At 30.8% G+C, this 21,911-nt stretch overlaps 1 protein-coding gene across 1 annotated transcript in view; it reads left to right on the top strand.

Annotated features, from left to right (window-relative positions):
- LOC107438531 (uncharacterized) overlaps nucleotides 1-21,911 on the top strand; it is a 34,665-nt gene that overhangs the window by 2,604 nt on the left and 10,150 nt on the right. The window contains exons 2-5 of the mRNA XM_016050840.4: nucleotides 5,388-5,589; nucleotides 10,026-10,157; nucleotides 13,204-16,080; nucleotides 20,016-20,095. Of these exons, the coding sequence (XP_015906326.3) occupies nucleotides 10,046-10,157; nucleotides 13,204-16,080; nucleotides 20,016-20,095 (3,069 nt within the window). The 5' untranslated portion in view covers nucleotides 5,388-5,589; nucleotides 10,026-10,045. The remainder of the gene's footprint in view (nucleotides 1-5,387; nucleotides 5,590-10,025; nucleotides 10,158-13,203; nucleotides 16,081-20,015; nucleotides 20,096-21,911) is intronic.

The raw sequence follows: 21,911 nt of genomic DNA, 5'->3' as shown, positions 1-21,911 counted from the left end.
ACTCTTAATTATATGCAGATAAAAAGAAATACTGCTCCATTCTAACGGTTAAGTCATTTTATGATACACCAGGTTATTTGGAGAAATCTCCAGTATTTTCTAATCAACCCAACAATTTTTAGGCTAACACCAGTAAGCTCACGCAGTTTTAGGCAGAAATAACAAAATATATCATTTATTGCGAAATTATAATGATTAATTAGAGATAGCTTGTAATAAGCCTAGAGTAATATAGACTTATTGAATACAGCCTTATAAAAAGCTTAGTGTAATTATCTCTTGTTAAATATTTATTGGAGCCGCGATGGCTCAGTGGTTAGCTATCACCGGGAGAAACTGGGTCTCCATCCCTAGTAGCATCTTTAAGCCCGCCCACCTACATATCGATGGGATTCCAACTTGCCTGGGAAGTGAAGACGGCGTGTGCTGAGTTCTGACCACTTTTCAACAATTATGCTGTTTGGTTCAAAATTGTGGATCCTTAACCCCCAAGACACCCTTGGCCCACTGCCGGCTGTATTGGGAATGCTTTAAGTTATATATTTATTGTAGCGTAACGAAAGAAGCAAAACCATATTTTTAAAAAGAATTCAGACAAAATGAATTCTGAGTAGAAATCATTAAATAACACTCGGTAATAATTGTTTTTACGCGCACAAATAAATTTGAGCTTACTTGTAAGTTTAGAATATAATAAAATTAGTTAAAAAAGCAAAGATTTTTACAGTAAAGAACATTTGAATCTTTGTTATTAGATAATAGTTACATTTTTTTTCATTCAAAAGTTTTATACAAATCAAAAAATAAAGAAAGCAAGAAGCATGGTGACAATGAGGTCAGGCGCACCGGATGCCTTTACTTATATTTCCGACTCATTCGTCATGTCTTCATGTTTTTTATGTACCAAGTTAAAATGATTTTGTCTCAAGTATTTAACTCGTAATTTCCCGTACCTAAATCCTTTGCTTGCAATTTAAAAACATGTTTATCTAAAGATAATTTAAAGCACATAAAATAATTTTTTTTTTAAATATCTGATTTCAAAACTGTTACACATTTTAATTATAAAGTATTAAAATTTTTTAATTGAAAACTAAATAATAATTTCGTAAGAATAGTTATTACCCATAAGTTTCATGTTGGAACTAAAACAGAATTAAAGTAAAGCAATAAAACTTAATAAATGGCAGTAATCAGTAAAGCTATAGCTTCCTCTTTTATATAACTGTAATTAACGTTATAAATTAGAATTTTTAAGATATTCCAAAATGTTTTCCAGTAAACGTTAACATTTTTGTCCACTAAAATTATCTCTATTACTCATAAACAATTTGTATAAGACATGTTAAGTAATATTTTTGTAAAATTTTATTTCCACTTTATGATGTTTTAAATACTGCCTGTTCTAACGTATCTTTGCTTTAGTACTAAATTAAGATGCATGTTCTTTACTCTCTTCTTTAATTATCTTGTTCAGTATAGCTGCTAAAATTACTATTATTATTACTATTTTGCTCTCGAAGTTTCGGGTTGGTACTTTGATAATATGTAGAAACTGCTCAAGGATGGTTGAAGAACTTTTGGGCAGTCAGAAAAAAAAATTCCCCCTGACGACACTGCTGCTGCATTCTTAGCTGTTTTTTTATTATTGCATATTTTGTTTGTGTATCTAGGTTTTCTATTTAGTTTGTGTATTTAGGTTTGCTTTTTTCATTTATTTATAGTATTCTCTTGTTTGCATAGCTTATTCTACCCTAGACAAAAAATCCTGATGGTTTTTCATTGGTGCACCAACATTAATGCGTTGCTTACCATCTTGAATTTCCATCAAGAACCAACATACAGCTTGATGGGATCATCACCTTTTCATGTTGGAACAACATAGCATGTCTAACATAATATGATGGATTTTTATTATGGACCAACATAGGATACCAGACATAGTATGATGGATTTTTATACAATGGGCCAACAAAAAAATCCGTCATGATCCAATATAATTTACTTGTCACCATTTTAATTTTCTATCATGCTTTTTGCTGGGACCATCGAATCTGCCTAACATCCCAAGTTGGGAATTGACACCTTTTCATGTTGGGCCAACTTAGCATACTCAACATAGTAGGATCGATTTTTATGATGGACCAACATAGCATACACAAGATTGTATGATGGATTTTTATTATGGACCAGCATAGGATACTCAACACAATATGATGGATTTTTATAATGGGCCAACAAAAAATCCATCATGATCCAATATAATTTACTGGCTACAATCATAATTGTCCATCACAAACCGTCATGCTTTTTATTGGGTAGTTCAATTCAAATTATTTAATTTTATTCTATTTTTCTTTAAAAGACGTGTAAAGGTAATTTCTTATTCTGAGAACGATTCTGTATTTCGAAAAACATTTTGATATAATACGTGTAGTATTATATGAATAAAATGACTGTATTCTGTTCTGTCCTGTATATGCCTGAAAAAAAATAAAGTTTTTTGACTCAACTATGCCATTTATATTTAAAATATCTAAACAATGGTTGAAGTCTAAAAAAGGAAAGCTTCAAAATGCCTGTAAGTTCATTTAAGAATTTTATTTTCATCGAATTTGTAGAAAGAGAAACATTTTTTCCCAATTGATTAAATATTGTTAGCAGTTATTATTAGTGAGTAACATTGAAAAAAAATCAAATTTAACAAAGCGCCAATGATATATTTCACCAAAAACTTTTTAATGCCAAGATACGTTCACGCTACGAAACTTCTTTTTTGTTCATTTTGGAGGGTGTTATTCAACTGAATAAAATACGAGAAGATATTGTGAAAAAGTTTTTTTTTCTTTAAGGCTGACGTTCATTGAGTTAGTAGTTCTCTTATCAAAATTTATTAAGGAATCTCGCTTCACCAAGCATAAAAAGATCCATCCTTAAAAAAACATAAAATAAAATAATGAACTTTTTGTCTCATCTAGAATTGTTATTTTATTGGAGGAAAAAAAATAACTATTTAAACATATACCCATTAATCTGATAGACAGTTATATAGATGATACTAACCAGGAGTGAACTAGTTTTATCTCTTTTCGATTGTAATGCTTCGTTTATTTTCTACTGACATAAGTCCAATGCGTCTAATAGTAATGCAACTTCGTGTAAAAGAAAACTTCTTTTATAAATTCTAGATTTTTATTTTAATGTCTAAAACAATTTCTCTGAACTTTATAATTTCGTTATCTTGAGTGGTTGTAAGATTTTAACACATTTAAATCATAGTTTCTTAACATAGGTGGCATTGCCTACCAGTAGGCAAAGAAGACTTCCACTGCTTCAGCAAGATTGTGGTTATTTGAGGGGTGCAGAGGTTCATGAACCTTGACACCTTATAAAGGAATTAGAAATGAATACGCATTAAGGTATCTGATTGGGTGAAAATCCGCAATTTCGAAGAAAATTTTGACTTTTTTTTATTATTTATATTTGAACTAAAATTCAATGACTTTCCAAAACCCTTGAAAAGTTTGATTTCCAATATTTAGAAATGAAAATATGATAGTTTTTTCGCATGCACACAGACGAAATCAAAATCAAAACCGGAAGTATACTCTGGAAAACGAATTTGTAATGTTTTTTTGTTATGCTAAGAGTATTTTAACTAAGAGTATTTTTATTTTAATAAATTATATATTTAAAACAAATAAAATTCATTTATAGGAATTGAATTTTGATTTGTTATTTTTTATTTATTTATTCATTTATTTTTTGTTCTTAGATTTTTTTTTTTGCATTTTAAGTGCATTAATCAGAAAAATTTTAAATTTTGTATGTAGGTGTTTTAATAATGTTAGTCAGTTTTTGAAGGAAGAACTAAGGTCTAAGTGGGAAATTTTTATTTTCATTAAGCTTTAAGAAAGAATATTTAGAATTTCCCTTAAAAATTCAATATTAAACAATATTTCATTTATTTAATTGATTTCATTGTCTTTTAGAATTTTTTTTAAGATTTCAGCTCAAAGCACAGGTAATCACATCATTGATATAGAAAAAAAAATATTTTGAAATTTATGAATTAGTTGTAGAGCTGTTAGTATGACATGCAAAATTCTTTGTTTTAGAGCAAAAATTTACCTTTATTTTGAAAAATGTTCTGTAAATTTTTAATCTTTACTTTAAATTTATAATTTCCGAAATCCTGCTTTCGAAAAATAAAATTAACATTTTTATTAAACCTTTTTTTAAAGAAGAAGTGTGTCGAAACAAGTAGGATGCCTTAAAATATGCACGGTGTCCTGTAAATTTTGAGACAAACTTCTAGGGAAAGTAGGACACATCATAAAGAATAAGAATTACCTAGGAAACCATGGCCAGAAATGTCATCTTACGGTGCTAGAGGCGCTTTCCCATTATCGGCATGTTGCTCGTATGTCTTTGAACTTGCACTTTTATTTCTCTGAAATATTTTAAATTTATGTTAATCTTATGTAACTATTTTATTTTACAACAGTCGCCCGATTTTGGGTTTCGACTACCAATGTTAAACTCCGTAGCCTTGTAATTTTGCATCTAATCCAAAAGACTAGGAAACTTTTGGATCAAGTATTGGGAGAAATTTGCCTTCGTGGAATACTTTTCGATGGAACTGACCCACATTTGCGTTACATGGAGAAGAAAATTACGAAGACCTAGTATGGTTAGCCTGGCGGCAAGGGGACTCTAACCCATGATCCGTCTACCACTGAGGATATTTTACGTCAGCACGGTGGTCGGTGTGAGCCGGGTGTAGAATTTGAATCGAGCAGAAATCGCTGGGATTCTATATTGAGATTCTAGGCGGAGATTAATATTCAATGTATTCAAACTAAAACAATGATCCTGAAATTAAATATCAACTTCATTAATCCGTCGTATTTTTAATTTTTACGTTTTAAAATTGTTAGAAATGTACTCGCAAATATTCTGATTAATAAATTTATAAACCCCGTATTCTAGAGTAATATAAACCCGCATATTTTATTATCATATTTAGTCCCAATCACACATGATGCAAAAAAGCTCTCATACACGAATTAGTTAATTTCTAAAGCAAATTCTCTTAAATTAGCAGATGTGTCAAATTGAAAAGCGGCATAACTAACCGAAAATGGTGGTATTTATTTTAAGTTTGTTTATAATTAATTAAATATAACTATATAATGAACTGAAATTGTAAGTTATTAATGAAATTTTCAAAGCATTCTGGTCGTAATTCTCTTAATGCTGCCACAAAATCCGCTTGCTTTTTTTCGTCAATGAGATTGATAATATGCTTAAAATCTGTTAGATTATTTCATTTCAATAATATGTTTATTTTACTCTTATGTTTACATGCTTCAAATATTTTGTAGTTTTCATATATCATCTAATCTTCATCATGTGCTTCATGGGACAAGCTTTATTCGGTGTTTTGAGAAGAATGGTATGTGCTCTGAAACAGCGAGCACAAGTAAATGCACTATCATTGTGGAGTAAATGGAATGAAAAGAAACTTACAATGAGCTCAGAATGTGCCCAGTGGATTTAAGTCATGGATGTCTTAAAGATAATTAGGTATAACTGTAAATTATTTATTATTTAGATGCTATTGCTTTAAGTTAGCTTTCCGATTTGAATTTTTATGTCCATTCTTGTGAGTATATGTAAACTCGTAAATCATGAAAAAAACTGTTAATTAAATTTTAATTTAACGTTATTTTTCGAAGCTCTATCGTTAAGGAAAATAAAAGAGACATAGTTTAAGTGTCTTAGACCTGAAGCAATGCGATGATTTTAAAATCTTGCCGTGAAGAATTATTTGGGCTTCAGAACAAACAAATAACTTAAACATTTTAAAAGTTATGAAACTTTTTTTAAAAATTGCCAATTTGACGACATTTTTCCACCTAGATGAAAATTATCAAAATCACTGCTGTATTCTCAATTTTCGCAAATTTTTATGAGCCCAGGTAATGCTCCATTGGAGTAAGTTTATAGTTATTAAAAAATTAGACCACAAACGCTTTTCATTTTTACAAAACTGTGGCTTTGCTCCATATTGACGTTTTGCGCCTTTCTCAAAATAAGCGTTAACAGTGCTAGCTTTAGATAGAATTAACAGTTGCAAACTCACAATAGTAATAAAAATAGCATACTATTCACAAAGTAGCATCATTTCATCACTTCAAATTACAACGAAGCCTTCGAAAAATAGCCTTAACGCAGTGTGCAAACAAAGTTCCGGCAATTTAATTATGTTTAATTTTTTCTCAAATCCTTTTACTTTTCTTATCATATTAAGGTATATTTAAATTTTGTATGAATTTTATTTTACTTACTTCATTTCAGTATTATAACTCATTGTTTGTTTAAATCACTCAGTTGAGTAGCGAATGAAATTAACAATTAAATGCTTATTATGGTCTGTTTTCTTATATTAATTTGAAATATTTACTATAACATCTCTTTCCCCATCAGTCCCTCACCTAAGGTAACAATAAATTTAAACCTTCTACAGCCCTGCACGAAAAAAGAACCATCTGCAGTGATTAAGGAGAAAGGTCTGCACGCTTTCAAAAGGTCGTGAGCTTTCAAATTCGACTCAAAATATGGCCATCGCTTTAACAGATGGCTCTTCAGACTCTAGTCTTGACCGAGGTGGTGCTGGCATCTTTTTGACCTATGCTAATGGCAAATCTGAATTATTCAAAATTTCTGTCGGTAAAAGTGCTTCAAACTACACCTGCGAGCTGGTAGCTATAAAGGAGGCTTTGAACCTCTACTACTCCAAGGCAATCCAAAATTCTAATGGATTTTTGTTGTTCTCGGACTCTCGCTCTGCCCTCCAGGCCATTTTAAGAGGAGACTTAACTCACCCAAGATATCCTCCTGCTCTTAAACGAAATAACCACTGCCCAAAGAACTTGTATCCCTCAATGGATACCAGCGCACGTCGATATCGATGGTAATGAGAAAGCTGACATCCTGGCCAAGGAGGCCCGAGATAACTCCCAACTTTCCAACAGCCTGACCCTAACTGATGCGATAGCCAGCCGCAGACTACCCCTCAGTAGCACTCCATTCCTGCCCTAAACTGTGATCGAGCCATTTCCAGAATCATAGCTAGATTCAGGACTAAACACTTGAAGGGAATGAAAATATCTCCCGATGGCCATCGAAGCAACAGAAGTTGTCCTCACTGCATTGACACCGAACTCTCTCCCGACCATGTCTTTGATTGCCCAGCCATATTGGCGTAGCTCTTCAGGATCCATCTGGATCCCCCGCAGCAACTTCTCTATTCCATGGAGATTATTGATGCGGCCAAAGCTGTTTTAGATACTTTTGGACAAATTTAATTTTCCTTACACTACTGGACAAGACAACAACAACATTTACTATAAAATAAGGAAATTATTTCATTTGCTTTACTTTTATTTAATGTGACCAACAGTAAACTCTAGTAAGGTGTTTTTTGGTAATGAAATTGTTTGTTTTGGCAATGGTTAACTTTCCTTTTTTTAAAACTCAGGTTGCCTGAATGCTTTAAAATCAGTTGCACAATTTAGTGATTTTAAATTGAATTCGACTTTTAAGAGCTGATCAACATGTGTTAAATAAGATACAAAGTATCAAGCATAATAAAAAGTAATTAACTTTTCTTACAGCATTCCCGACATATTTTGCATACCAATTTCAAAACTAATCTAATTCTTTTATATATTGTAGTTCTTTCGAAATATCTAGATCATACGATTCAATAGTAACTGCAGTTTAATTTTCATTACAAAAAATATATGCCTAGCTAATTTTAATTAAATTTAGAAAAAGTCAATTTAATCAGTTTTTTTTTATTTTATTCTATTTACTATACTATAAGTTGTGTTATAGAACTAAATAAATTTTTTATGAACTAATACGTGCTAAATTTATCTGCCTGATCCAGTGAAAATTGAGATTGGTGTCTAAATTTTTTGATGATTAACTCAGACTACACTTTAAAAAATTTTGGATCTGATTACAGTATGAATTACCAACACTTGCATCATCCGTAAAATCCTCTTATTTATCATAAATATTAAACCGTTCCTTGTACAGTAATATTTATTTAATTTGAGTGATTCAGGGATTTTACTGCAATTATTACGTTAAAAATTACGATATATCAGATTTTTTTGTTACGTAACATGTTTCGGTACAAAGGGATTTTTTGGTGATAAGTACCGACACAATGGGTGCCGGTAAATTTTACAGTGTATACGTAATATTGATATTTGAGTGAACATGTTTGATTTCCAATTTTTTTGAAAGCTGATATTGATATATAAGCTAAAGAAATGTAAATGAGGTGAGAAAAGATAAGGTGGTCACTTTTCTTTGTAAATAATTATGGCGCAGCAAAGCAACGAACCGGTATTGCTCGTAGCAAAAATTATTTTAAATCTTGATACTTTGAACGTGTTCATTCTATATAAAGATATTCTGCTTTCATCATTAAACCATATAGAGAAAAATTAAGGAAAATTCTTTATTTTTCATATTTTGAATTTTTTTTTTCATGACCTTCCAGAATAGAGTGATTACGAAATTTTGCGTCAAATTGTTCTGTTTGGAAGAAAGTTGAGAAAACTTTGGCTGTAATGCTGATAAAGAAATGAAGGAGAAGAAGATGGTCACTTGGTCTAATATTGGCATGGAAAGAGGTCCTAATATGGTCAGTGCTAGAAACCAGCTGCTTAGTAAAAAGCAACTGAAGTCAAAATCAGCACTCAAATCTAAACTCATGACCAAAATCGTAACAACTGACGCTGCTCAATCATCCTACTGTGGTTTATACATCTTAAAAGACTTCTGCTATTTTGTAATGTGTCATAAAGGAAAACAAATAGCCATTATACAGTGCAATGTATGCAGTGTTTGGGTGCATTAACAGTGTTTTAGTCTTAATATCAAAGAAAAAAAATTCATTTCTTATGTCCATCTGAACATAGTTTTTTATTGATTCAAAATTTTGTTCGTATAATTTTAAAAAGTGTATTATGTGCATGAGTTCTAAATATAGGTATAGATACTCAACATAGGCACTGCCCCTTAATAGATCTAACTGCTGTTTTAAATTCAATTCTCGTCTTTAACCACCTGTAATGTGAAAACCTTGTGGAATTTTCAAATTATTTGAAACAAAGATTAGAATGATTAAATTGCTTAACGGTGCCTTTGTTTGGGTCACCTTATGAAACATGTATTTTATATACATAATGCGTTCTAACATATGGATGGATCTCGCTGACAAATGTTAAGTGGCTAAGGTACCATTAAAAAATTTTAAATCCGCAAATTGAAAAAGTTTAAGAATACATGAGTTCACAGGTAATGAATTTTTGCTGAGATTTGGAATATCTAACTACAACTAGCTAATGTCATTGAGTTAGAGCAAAAAGAGATTTTACTCAAATTAAAAATGCATGTATGTAGGGAATACAGGAAATATCAGAAGAAAAGCTGAATGCTTGGTTGACTTAGGATTGAAAACAGGAAAGAAAGCTCAATGATTAGTTGACTTAGGATTGAAAACAGGAAGAAAAGCTCAATACTTGGTAGACTTTGGTTTGAAAACAGGAAAAAAAATCTCAATGCTTGTTTGATTTAGGATTAAAAACAGGAAGAAAAGCTCAATACTTGGTAGACTTTGGTTTGAAAACTGGAAGAAAAGTTCAATGCTTGGTTGACTCTGGTTTGAAAACAGGAAAAAAAAAAGCTCAATGCTTGGTTGATTTAGAATTAAAACAAGAAAACAAGATAAAAACTAGCTAAATCGCTGTGCCGTAATTAAATGCTCTTTGCGGAAACATTTAACTAATTCTTTGAACAAATTTAATAGTCTTCAAAAATGTAAATTTAGGTTCAAATATCTGAATAGTGTGCTATTAACTATGTGTTGTTACATGAATTAGTTTCTCTAACTTTTTTCTTCTTTTAAAATTGTAAACAATGTAGCTATTATTTTTCAGATGCTCAATTTTACTGTGCGATGACAACAAATGTAGATATAAGGACTTTTACTATAACAGGCATTATATTGCTCTTGATAAGCTGTGCATGGAATTATCCTCTTCCTCCTCAGAAGAAATATCCCTCTCAAGGTAAATATAAAAGTCATTTCCGTTGTTGTTTCATAGTACTACTTTCTTCAAATCTTACAATGAGTTAATTCTATGTGAAACGATTCGATTGATTTTCCCAAATTACATTCTTCGTAAATAAAATAGGCTTCCTATAGTTTTTCTACGGTGAGAACTCCCTCAGCCACAAAGTCTGAGACCGTCTGCTGCTATGAAAACAAGAATGTCACATTTCAGTAGTTTTGCTTCACTCTATTGCTAACACGATAGACTGAAGAAAAAGATTCCCTTTCTCTCGCCGGCCGGAGCCAAAACCTGTCCTAAACAATGACCCCAACTTAAAATAATTATATCTCGTTATCATGATCACCACCAGGGTTCCAGACGAATGGCTAGGGGAGTTTTTACTTTAGACAAACTATAAGATTACATGATTCAACCACTCGCTCCATTTCCCCCTTCTTTATTACCATGGTTTCGGTAGTCTTGTTTTTCCCCATGGCAGTGCGTTTTAGATGGAATGTACAGGCGTTGGGAAAAAAGCAATATTGAAGGTGTTAAAATTGCCTATATATGCTGTTTTCAAGTTCGGCCTAGAGAATTTTTATTTCATACTTGTTCCATCCATACAACAGAAATTATTCATCGCACTTCCAGCATGAAATTGTATTAAATTAACTGTCTCTGAATTGCATTAAATTTAATTGTCTCTGAATTGTATTAAATTTCGTCTCTTACTTTAAGTTTTTGCAAGACTCCTTTCATCATTACATTAATAATATAAGAAAAGTATGCGTTAAACTCTGCAGACATTTTGATTAGTTTTAAATTTAAAAAAAAATAAATCGTTTGGCATCGTTTGGCTTTTTAATACTATCTACTTTGAGTCCAATACATTTTGTTTAAAGATTAACATTTATTATTTTAAAAATAACACTTTAGAGTGAGAAAAATGGGAGTGCTTCTGATAGTGATTCTATCGTATTTTAAGAACTTTTTGTAGTTTTCCTTTTTGCTGAGGAAAAAATAAGAAATACAGATGTCAAAAAAAATAAATAAACGAAACACCCTGAATAACTTTTGATCTAATGATCGTATCTTCATGCTCTAAAACTCAATCTTAATGGTTCAAGGAGGTGACCGCGAATATGCTAATTAATTAGTGCAGACTATATTTTAAGTTACGAAATCGGACACACAAAAATGTACTTTCTCTGAATAAATATACCTTTTTTTTTACGGATTCAGATATTTGACCCCCAACATATAGGGTGTAGCAGCAATCTGGGAAATATGAATCCCTGTAGTTTGATCAGGAGAGCGATCCGAAGTTTGGACCCCTTAAAATTAATTTAACTTTTTGCGCATTTCGCCATATCTCTAGAGCCTTCAAACGAAGCTTTCAAGCTTTTTAGAGCTTTCAAGCTAATTGAAAAATATTTGCACACAATTATAAAATTCGTTTATCGAAAGATAATTTCATGCAAAAAATAAATTTTAGTAAGTATTTATTATTTTTAACTATTTTATTAAGTAATAGTAAAAAAAATGGAAAAAAAAACATGGCAAACATGGAAATATATGGCAAAAGGCAGGATTTGATCAAAATAGGTTGAATAATTCCTTAATGATGTAAATAATTGTATACCGTACATTTCAATTATTTTCGACTATAGATTATTATATTTTATTATATATAAAATTTTTATAATACTTCATTTATTATATTCATTATATTTTATTTATTATATTTTATTTATTACATTTCATTTATTATATTTTACTTATTATATTTTATTATATATAAAAATAATAAAATATAATGAATATTTACAAATTTTTTTTCATAGGATTTCATCTTTGGATAAATGAATTTTATAATTGTGGGAATTTTGTTTTTCAATTCTCTTAAAAAGTTCTCGTGATATGGCGAAATGCGCAAAAAGTAAAATTAACATTAAGGGGTTCAAACTTTTGATTGCTCTCCTGACTAAACTATGGGGACCATATTTCCCAGATTGCGACTATTTTCCAAATATTTTGGGTACCAAAAATCCAAATCCATCGAAAAGAAAGAATGTTTATTTAGAAAAAATGCGTTTTTGTGTCTGATTTCGTAACTTAAAATATCATCTGCCTCAATAAATTAGCATATTCGAGGTCACTCTAGCAATTCATTAAGATTATGCCATAGAACGTGAAGATCTGATCATTAGATCAAAAGTTATTCAGGGTGGTGCGTATTTTTTTTTTTTTTGGCACACTGTGCATTCTGATCTAATATGAATTATGAATGAAATGCATTTTTTGTAAACTTCATATACAGGAAACTCCTGATTATTCGATATCAAGTTATCGGCTGTGTGTTATATAAGTGGTCTGGGTTTAAGACAAAATCTTGCGATGCTATATATCACGCAAACGTGCATGTGTGAAATACTAAATAAATTTTTTTTTTGCACGTTATTTTGTTAAAAGAAAAAAATTATTCTGTAATGTTTCTTTGTTTAACAAAAATTTATCTGACACAGTGAAATTTTTCTTTAGATCATTTTTCTATTTAAGTCTAGTTATTTCTGTTTCATAGCGCTTGTTAAGCTACTTAAATTCTGTTTGTGTGCGATTACTGGTCCCTCAGTGGACTGATCAAGATGAGTGGAAAAGACACGGTTCCCAGCAGATCACCGAAGTCAAACATCACTGGCTGCTGTCAGTGTGTGGGTGGGTGACCAAATGGATCAGTATGTGTATAAGGACCGCGGGTGTGGTCCTCGACAAACTGTTCTACCGTAAAGTACTCAACTTCAAGGGCAGGTCGTTGGACTACCGAAGCGGGGGTGCAATCCCCTCTGCAGAGGATCAAAATTGTGAGGGCATGTCTTCGGATCATCCTCGAGGATGTTTTCCAGACTGTCGCCAATGGCCCAATGTGCAGCTTTAGAGTGACGTAAATGAACTGCAACAACAACAACAAAATTATTGAAAATAAAAATGATTAGTCTTTTAATTGAAACATCAAATTCAATGTGTGTTTTCTCTAGTAATTAATCTATTTTATTTCTTTTAGGAAAAATTGTGGCAATGACAAAGAAATCATGTCGAGATCTTGTTGGCAATACAGGAATATGCATGTTTAAATGGGATTGCATTAGCTTGAAAGGCATAACATTATCAACATGTGTTGATGGATTTCTCTTTGGCGCATGTTGTATGTTGGAGAGAAAGAATAATTCAACTTTTAATGAATCTTTTTCTAAACAATTTAGTTCTGATTATCAAAGCAATACCATTTCACATTTAGTAGATTCTAACTCAAATATAGATGAAGTAACATTAAAAACAAAATCAACTCAACCTACGGACAATCCTTCTTTTACTCATAATGTTAGTAATATTTTATCATCTACAACTGAATTTAAAAATGCAATAATTGATACAAGAAACTCAAATCAGCAGCTTAGTAATCAAAGTATCGAAATAAATACATTTAAATTGCCAAACTCTAGCTCTTCAGAAACAAACACTGTACCTGATTTTGATGTCCAGAGTTTTGATTCTTTTAAATTTTCTAATAAGTTTAGTGAAACAACAAAAGATATCGCGAATCATACTCCCATTTTTCAATATTGGTTTATGTCCAGCAAATATTTTACTGACTTATACAACGCAACAGAGTTGTATGAAACTGAAAACCTATTTCAAGAAACTGAGGAGGAAAATATAACTGAAAAGAATCTATACTCAACAATCGAACAAACTTCAGATGGTGAGTTAACAAATGAAATCAAAAAGCGCACTACAGGTTTTTACGAATCGCCTCATACCGAGACTACCGATTCAAAAAGAGAAATTAAAACAACAACAAATAGTGAAAATCTCAATGATTCTAAAATTCGAGAAAAAGAAGATACTTTATCTACAGTAGAAAATGAATTTAGCAATAGTAATAATTATTTATTTACTGTAGATGAGTTTTCAGAAACAAATCCTTCAACTTTGAGTTTTGAAGGTACAGAGGAAAGCAAAAGTTATATAAATTCCAACATAATAACAAACAATAATCTGCAAGAAAGGAACAATAATATAAAAACTTCCCCTATCTGGTTCGAGCAAACGCATCCAATTAATGTAGAACTTACTGGGATGACAGCAAATACTTATTCAAATTTGCAAACAGAAACTTCTTCTCCAAGCACAACAATGGTCAATGAAAAACATACGGAAGAATTTAAAAATAGTTATTTTAAGGAGAAAGAGCTAACCACCAAAATGTCTGCTGTTGAAAATAATAAATTTAGAACAACGATTGACGGAAAAACTACCAAACAAAACACACAAGATTACACTGATAATGATTATTTTGAAACGAAATTTACAAGTTTTCCAGCCCACGAAACCAATGACGAAATATTAAATATCTCATTAGATGAGCTTAAAAACTCTTACTTTCAAAATATTTCATTTTTTTCTCTTTCCGCTAAGCCCACTCAAGATTTTGAGCAGAGCATCATTTTTCCTATTACTCAAAATCACGAACAGTTTAATAATATGTCACAGAATTTCCCACCAACACCGTTGTATTTCAAAAGCACATTTGAATACCAGTATGATTCCAATAGCACTTTTAAAAATTCGTATGAATTCGGACAAGAAACGAATGTTTCTAAAAACCTTCTGGGTTTCAGTAACATTACTGTTTCCGATTATATAAACTTTTCCGAAAATTACAATATTTCATCAAATATTGATATTAATAGTAGTTATCAAAATATTCATATTCCACAGAAACTTGCAAATCATTCTAAAAATCATGATCTGCTTAGTGATTCAACTAGTCCTTTAAATATTGTAGAACAAATTACAAGTGATTCTACAACAATCGATTTTGAAAATGAAGCTAATAACTCTTCCGAACTTTTTAATGTACTTGAAATTATAAATAACCATGCAGCAAAGCCTTCTAGTTTAAATTCCATTGATTACAGAATTACCACGCCTCCAAATAAATCAGAAAGTGCCGAATTTGATATCAATAAGAAAATTTCTGTTTCAAATACAGAACACCCTATAGGTAATTTGAATTTTTCAACTGAAAACACTTCCTCACAAACAATAGAAAATGATTTTTCTTCAACAGTAGAAAGTCCCATTGTAAATTATTCAGATATTACGAATCATAATACCGAGACTGTAGCCACAACAACAAATATGCAAACTGCTTTTTTGTTTGAATCTTCTTCAGGATATCCGAATTCTAGTCAAAGTTTGGATGTTGACGAAAATAACATCTTAATAAATGACACAGGTTTAAATACAATTCAAGATATTTCAAACTTTATTAATTTAAATTCGGTTAACTATAGTGCTCACATTTATTCGGTTACTGAAGCTTTTGCAAGTGGTACAGCAAACAATTATGTTACTTTGGAGAATGTAAAACCAACAGACCCGGCCGAATATGAAAGTCTGACGTTAAGTCAAGAAAGCCAGATCACTTTGCTTACATCTATCATAATGGAAAATAATAGTGAATTAGCATCAACTGAAAATACATCTTTTGGAGAAAATTCTTTTACAACCTTAAATTTAAATAATATAACGGTACTATCTAACCAAGATATAAAAAGTACAAACCCTGAAGAACTTCCTACTAGACTTGAGACTATGTTATCTGATAGCCAAGTATTATTATCAACTGTTTCTATACCACCCTCCACGCTTAATAGTTCTGATAAATGGGTGAAGGAAACTTCTACAGCCCAACAAACTACAGAATTTCCTGACAATTTAACAGATCTATCTATTCTGTTTGATATTGTGCCAATGTCTCCCACGTCTGCATCTAGTGAATTGAATACAGTTGAATCTTTCACAAACACCACATCTCCTACGCTTCAGAATTTAGAAACAACAACGGAATATATTCGGTGGAACTATAAAAAAGGTATACCGTTTACATGTCTTTAGCTAATCAATGACTTAATTTTAGAATTATGACTGTTTATATTAACATGTACACTGTAAAAAAAACGTTTCTCGGAATTGAGCATAAGTGCGTCGAAATTGTTCGAAACAAATGCTAGTCAAATTCGCAAAACACGCATGGAGAAAGTATTCTAGTAAAATCACCGCACTCTATGGTAAGAACATTTCTGATAAAAAAAAACAACCAAATTCTAGCAATCATAACCAAAATTGTACGGCTATTAGACCTTTCATTTGATAGTTTTCCGGTTAATAACAAAACGGTTTACCGGAATTCTGGTTTTCAAAGTAATAGTTCTTATCACCACACATTTAGTAAAAAAATACGAAATTGAAAGCTAAATTTAACCGAATAAATGGTTCTTATACCATGCTCTCCGGTATCATTACAACATTTCTAAATTTTAGTACATTTACAAAATTTTATCTCATATTATCAATCTATATTTTATTATTAATTTTAGCAAAATTTTTGCTAAAAGGCTTCGGCTTCGAGTTTTTTGGTGTTAATATAATTAGAAACACAGTAAATTTTTATCATTTTCTGGTAGTTCTGATCATAGTTTTTCCCAGAGCACGTATTCAAATTTGCCAGCTGGATTCGAACCAAGAATTTTCCAATTCGTAGCAGGATGCTCAAATCACCCTAATTAAACATCTCAGTCCAGTGAACATTAGGAAACTTAGTAATCGTTGCAATGATACATCAGGACATACCAGTTTCCAATTTCAATGGTACAAAGGGTAGCAATTTGGAATCTATTTTACCAATAGCTTACTCAGGACATCAGTAATTTTAATTTCATTTTTCGCTTATTTTGCTATAGTAACTTCTACGACTAATTTGTTTAATATCTATAATATGTTATTTATAATAACTTTAAAAAATTTTCAGTGAATGGAATGTATGTCATGATGTTTAATTGTGGCGAATATATTGCTATATGAAGCTTCTTAACTCTCCCTGGACTGAGGTGTACAGTGCGCAAAATAAATAAATAAATGGAAATAAACGACCACCCTAAATAACTTTTGAAAATGATCGGATCTCCACGTTTTGGAACTCAATCTTAATGGTTCAAGGGTGTATTTAAGTTACGAAATCAGGCACAAAAAAAAAAGTTCTTTCTAAGAAAAAAAACCTTCTTTTCGACAGATTCAGATTTCTGGCCCCCAAAATATAGGGGTAACCGCAATATGAGAAATATTAGAATAAGAACTATTCGACCAATTTCGCTCAAATTTTTTATTCTGTTGTGTTAAATTACATCCTTTAAAATGATATAAAAAAATTTACACCTTATACTTCAAAACTTTTTTGATTATTATTAAATAAAATGATAAATTGAAACTCACAGTTACTTTTCGCATGATATTATCTCTGGATAAATGAATTTTATATTTGTGCGCAAAAATTATTCAATTCACTTAAAAAGCTTTCGAAATACGCAAAAAATAAAATTAACATTAAAGGGTCCAAACTTTGAACCGCACTCCAGGCCAAACTATTTGAACCCTATTTCCCAGATTTCAGCTACCCTCTATATTTTGGGGGTCAGAAATTCGAACCTGTCGGAAAAAAGGTATGTTTATTTAGAGAGAGTATGTTTTTGGTGTCAGAATTGTTCTGGTTTTGAATCCCGGACATGGCATGGATGTTCTTTCATTCTCTGTGCTATCTGTCCCTAGTGTGGGAGCAACTTTGGCCCGTCTAATAGGGTGCCCCTGAAAGAGTGGCCAACAAATCTGCCCTTATGCGCCTGAATTACAGAATGTCAACAAACGTGGGCATTGGGAGAAGAAAAATATGCTTTTGGTGTCTGATTTCGTAACTTAAAATATCATCTAAACTAATTAATTAGCATATTTTAGGTCCTTGAGCCATTAAGATTGAATCCTAGAACGTGAATATCCTTAGATCAAAAGTTATTCAGGGTGATCCGTTTATTTTTTGAGCACTGTACAAGTAGGGTGGTTGGAGCAGTTAGAGCTTTCCACTATAAACCTAAATAGACCGAATAACGAGCATCTCACTCATACATCTCTCCCTCCACATGCACTTTGCTCTAAAATGAGTATATGCTGTTTCCACTTTGAATGCTATTTTAGCATATTTTTGCTAGGCTTTGAGAAACCATTATTTTAAGTGAGTATGAAAACAGTTTAGTACACATCATTTTAATGATTTGAAATACCCTCTTTATCAGAATAAATTAAATCATGGATACCTCCATAAAATAGTTTTTTACTTATATCGTTTAATAATTTCAGTTTCATACATTCTTAATCAAATGCATTAAAGGAAAACCTTTAGTTAATTCATTGTTTCACAGAGTCTACTTATTGAAGAAATCATTTAGTTTTATAATTAGAAAATGTTACTTACCGATCCATGCACTGTCAAGAATTTTGAATCATGGTGAGCAGTATTATTTAAATTTGCCGAAACCTTAATACTGCGCATATATAAACTATGTTATCACGTAAACGTGATTATACAATATTATGATTGAATGGAAACGGAATTCAATTTATTACCTTATTATGTCGATTGAAAGTTTGTAAAATATTATAGTTCATCATACCGCTATTATGGTTCAAAATTAAACCTGTGGGCTACGAAACGAGAGCTCTTAAATATAAGACGAAGACGTTTTCTCGACTTAAAACCTCACTCCAGTAGATTATGGGAGATTACTCAATGAATGACGAAACTGGACGATCGAAAATAAAGTGACGAACTAAGTCAAGCGTTCTGTATGGTGGTCAAGGCCTTGGCTTTGTTGGTCAATGGTAGGCCTTGTACCGGGAAGATCCCGGGTTCGAATCCAGCTTCGGGCATGAATGTAATTTATCTCTAAGTTCTATCGGCCCTTCTTGTGTTGCTGAGATGACATTGATCCGCCTATATAATGCCCACCATAGAGTGGTTAGAATAGTTAGATACATTAAAACACTAAGAGGTTATTCATTTTTCTTTGAAAAAAATAGAATGAAGAATCTTTAATTTTGATTAGATTCGCTTCTTCAAAGAAGTGACGATAGTTATTTCGTCATTTTGACGAAAGTTTTGCTTGGAGCATATACAAGGAAATAGTTTTCTCAAAAACGTGGAAAAATTTGTAATATTTGAGAATCCATTTTTTTAGTGTATTGTTTTCAAACACAAACATTACTTCAATTATCTAGAATATAATGCTTGAGTTCTTCTCCTTTTTCTTAGTAAATTTAAAATAATGTTTAAATTTCACTTCGGGAGGAGAAAAATTTGAGATATTCGTTGATGAGATGAGTTCGTTATTGAGATATTCACTTAAACCAGAACTTTTAAAACAATTTGCCTCAACTTTCAGCAACTATTTGCGTATTAAGTTCTCTTTTTAACACGTTAATAAACTTAAATATGATTGAATTAACCCATATGCAAAGCTGTCATCTTTCTACGCTTTCTTGGGGAAAATTTCTTTTAGTAGTAGCTAAGTTTATGCTTTAATGTATGATCATTTGTTTCGTTAAATTTGATTTCAACGTATTTTCCACGCCACTTTAAAAGTTCATATGAAATGCTACTTTGCTCCAGCTTTTGGCTTTCGGCAAAAATACCAAAAATTCTGAAAGCCTTAGTATTTAATTGTCTATTACTCTATAAAATGAATTTCAAAAAACGTAGCAGTTGGCAGCCCAGCATATGGTGTATTATGTTATATGAGTATTCACTATTTCACGACCAATACAAATGAGCAGTTTTTTTAGTTGTTACAATCTCATAAAATCATAAAAGTTTCACATAGTTTATATGCTAAATCTTATAGAATATTTTTATTTCCTTATTACACCTAATTATATTTATTTTTTTCAACGTGTATAAATTTTTTATATAATATTTTGTTATAGATTGTGGAGTAAGACTAATGCAACCTATTGGTAGAATTGTTGGTGGAAAAAATACCCATTTTGGTAAATGGCCTTGGCAGGTAAGTAATATTATAGGTATTTTAGAAAATAATTTAATCAAGATAATTGAAACAAATATTTAATAAAACAAATCCTTCGTAGTATTAAATATTTGTCAGCTCTTAATAGATAATTTAAAATATATTTTCTAACTTAAAAAAAAAGAAGTTTATGTCTTAAAAAATCATGCAAATCACTTGCAACTCAGCAGACAATCGATTGTAAGGAAACTAAACACTACGCATTCATATTACTTTACTTTTAGTAAATGTACATTTATTAAAAAAATTACTGACTTTCTTAAATTCATAGCTATAAGAAAAGTTATGATTTGCATATATTTGATATTCATTTTGACATGGGGGAAAATTTACTCTTGATACTTTTTTGTATAATTGATATTGAGTTTGTTTTTTTATTTCATGCATGAAAAAGAGTTACAAGTTTTTACTTTAAGTGTCATAAATGATGCTATGTAGGGTAATGGTACATAACAATGGCGTGGTAATGGTAACAATAGGGTAATGGTAATAGGGTAATTGTTACTGTAAGACTTTCATAATGCTTGGAGAAAAAAATTCTGGCAAGATTACTGTATCGTTTGGTAATGACATTTCTGATAAAAAATATCAATAATTCTAGGTAAAAAGACGAAATATGCTGTACTTCCATTAATTTGTAACAGTTTACCGCAAATTCTAGTTTTCAAAATTATAGTTCTTATTACCACACATATAGTAAATAATACAACACTGAAAATTTAATTTATAAGAAAAAAGGTTTTTTATGCCCTGCTCTTTGATCATGATAAAATTACCGAATTTTCACATATTATAAAAACACATTTTATCGTTAATTTTACCAAAATCATTGCCATAGCGCTCCGGTTAAAATTTTTAGAATTTTCCGATAGAGCCAGAAACACGGTGAATTTTACCATATTTTGGTAGTATTGACCATACTTTATTTTCTCACAATGATTTATGTTAAATTTACTAATAAAATATGGTTTTAATATCCTATTGCTTGGAAATAAATTTAATTAATTTGAAAGCCATGCTACCGGACATTAAATCTGGAAAGCTTACTTCCATCACTATGTTTCATTAAAACCTCGTAAATTCTTGAGCGAGATATTCACGTGTTTACTCGTTGATATGGTAATTTGATCGCAATAATAATATCGTATGTCGTGAAAACCATCTTTGCTGTTAATTTTACGTTTTAAGTGTTACATTTTTACCCGAATTTTCGATTAACCATAACCACAACGCAGGAAGGAATTGTCAAATGATCTAAATTCCGTAATTTTTAGTACTTATTATCAAAATGTTATTTTGTTTTTTAAAAAAAAATTATTTTTCTAGAAGAAAAAGAATTAAATTTGACAATTATAAATATTGTTGCAACTTAAAACTATTTTCTCACAAATTTGCTGCCATCTAACAAGGTGTCAGGATGATACATTTTATGATGCAAATTAATATTTTTTAATATGGCAAATGGAGCTCTTTTTTGTTCTGAATGGTAAATGGGGAGGCAGTAAAGTGATAAGATACACATTTTACAAAATGACGTTTTTATATTCTTCATTTAATTGTTTCTTAGTATAGTTTTTGCATAGGTACATTACAAGTTTCTAAAATAACACTACAGCAAAATATCTACAAACATCTTGTTGTCTAAATTTATATCGTGTTTTTTTTTCTCTAAAAACGCATACTTAAAACAATTTGAGGATGAAACCGACATTTCTAAAGCCTTATAATTTAGTATATTTTAAGGATTACATCAAACTCTGGCCTTATTAGGGTTCAAACTTTTTACTGTTAAATC

The sequence above is a fragment of the Parasteatoda tepidariorum genome, chromosome 11 (assembly GCF_982258835.1).
Source record: "Parasteatoda tepidariorum strain Cologne lab strain chromosome 11, Ptep-v5.0, whole genome shotgun sequence".
Lineage (NCBI taxonomy): Eukaryota > Metazoa > Arthropoda > Arachnida > Araneae > Theridiidae > Parasteatoda > Parasteatoda tepidariorum.
The sequence above is the reverse complement of the archived record's forward strand: the minus strand, read 5'-3'. Positions and strand labels throughout refer to the sequence as shown.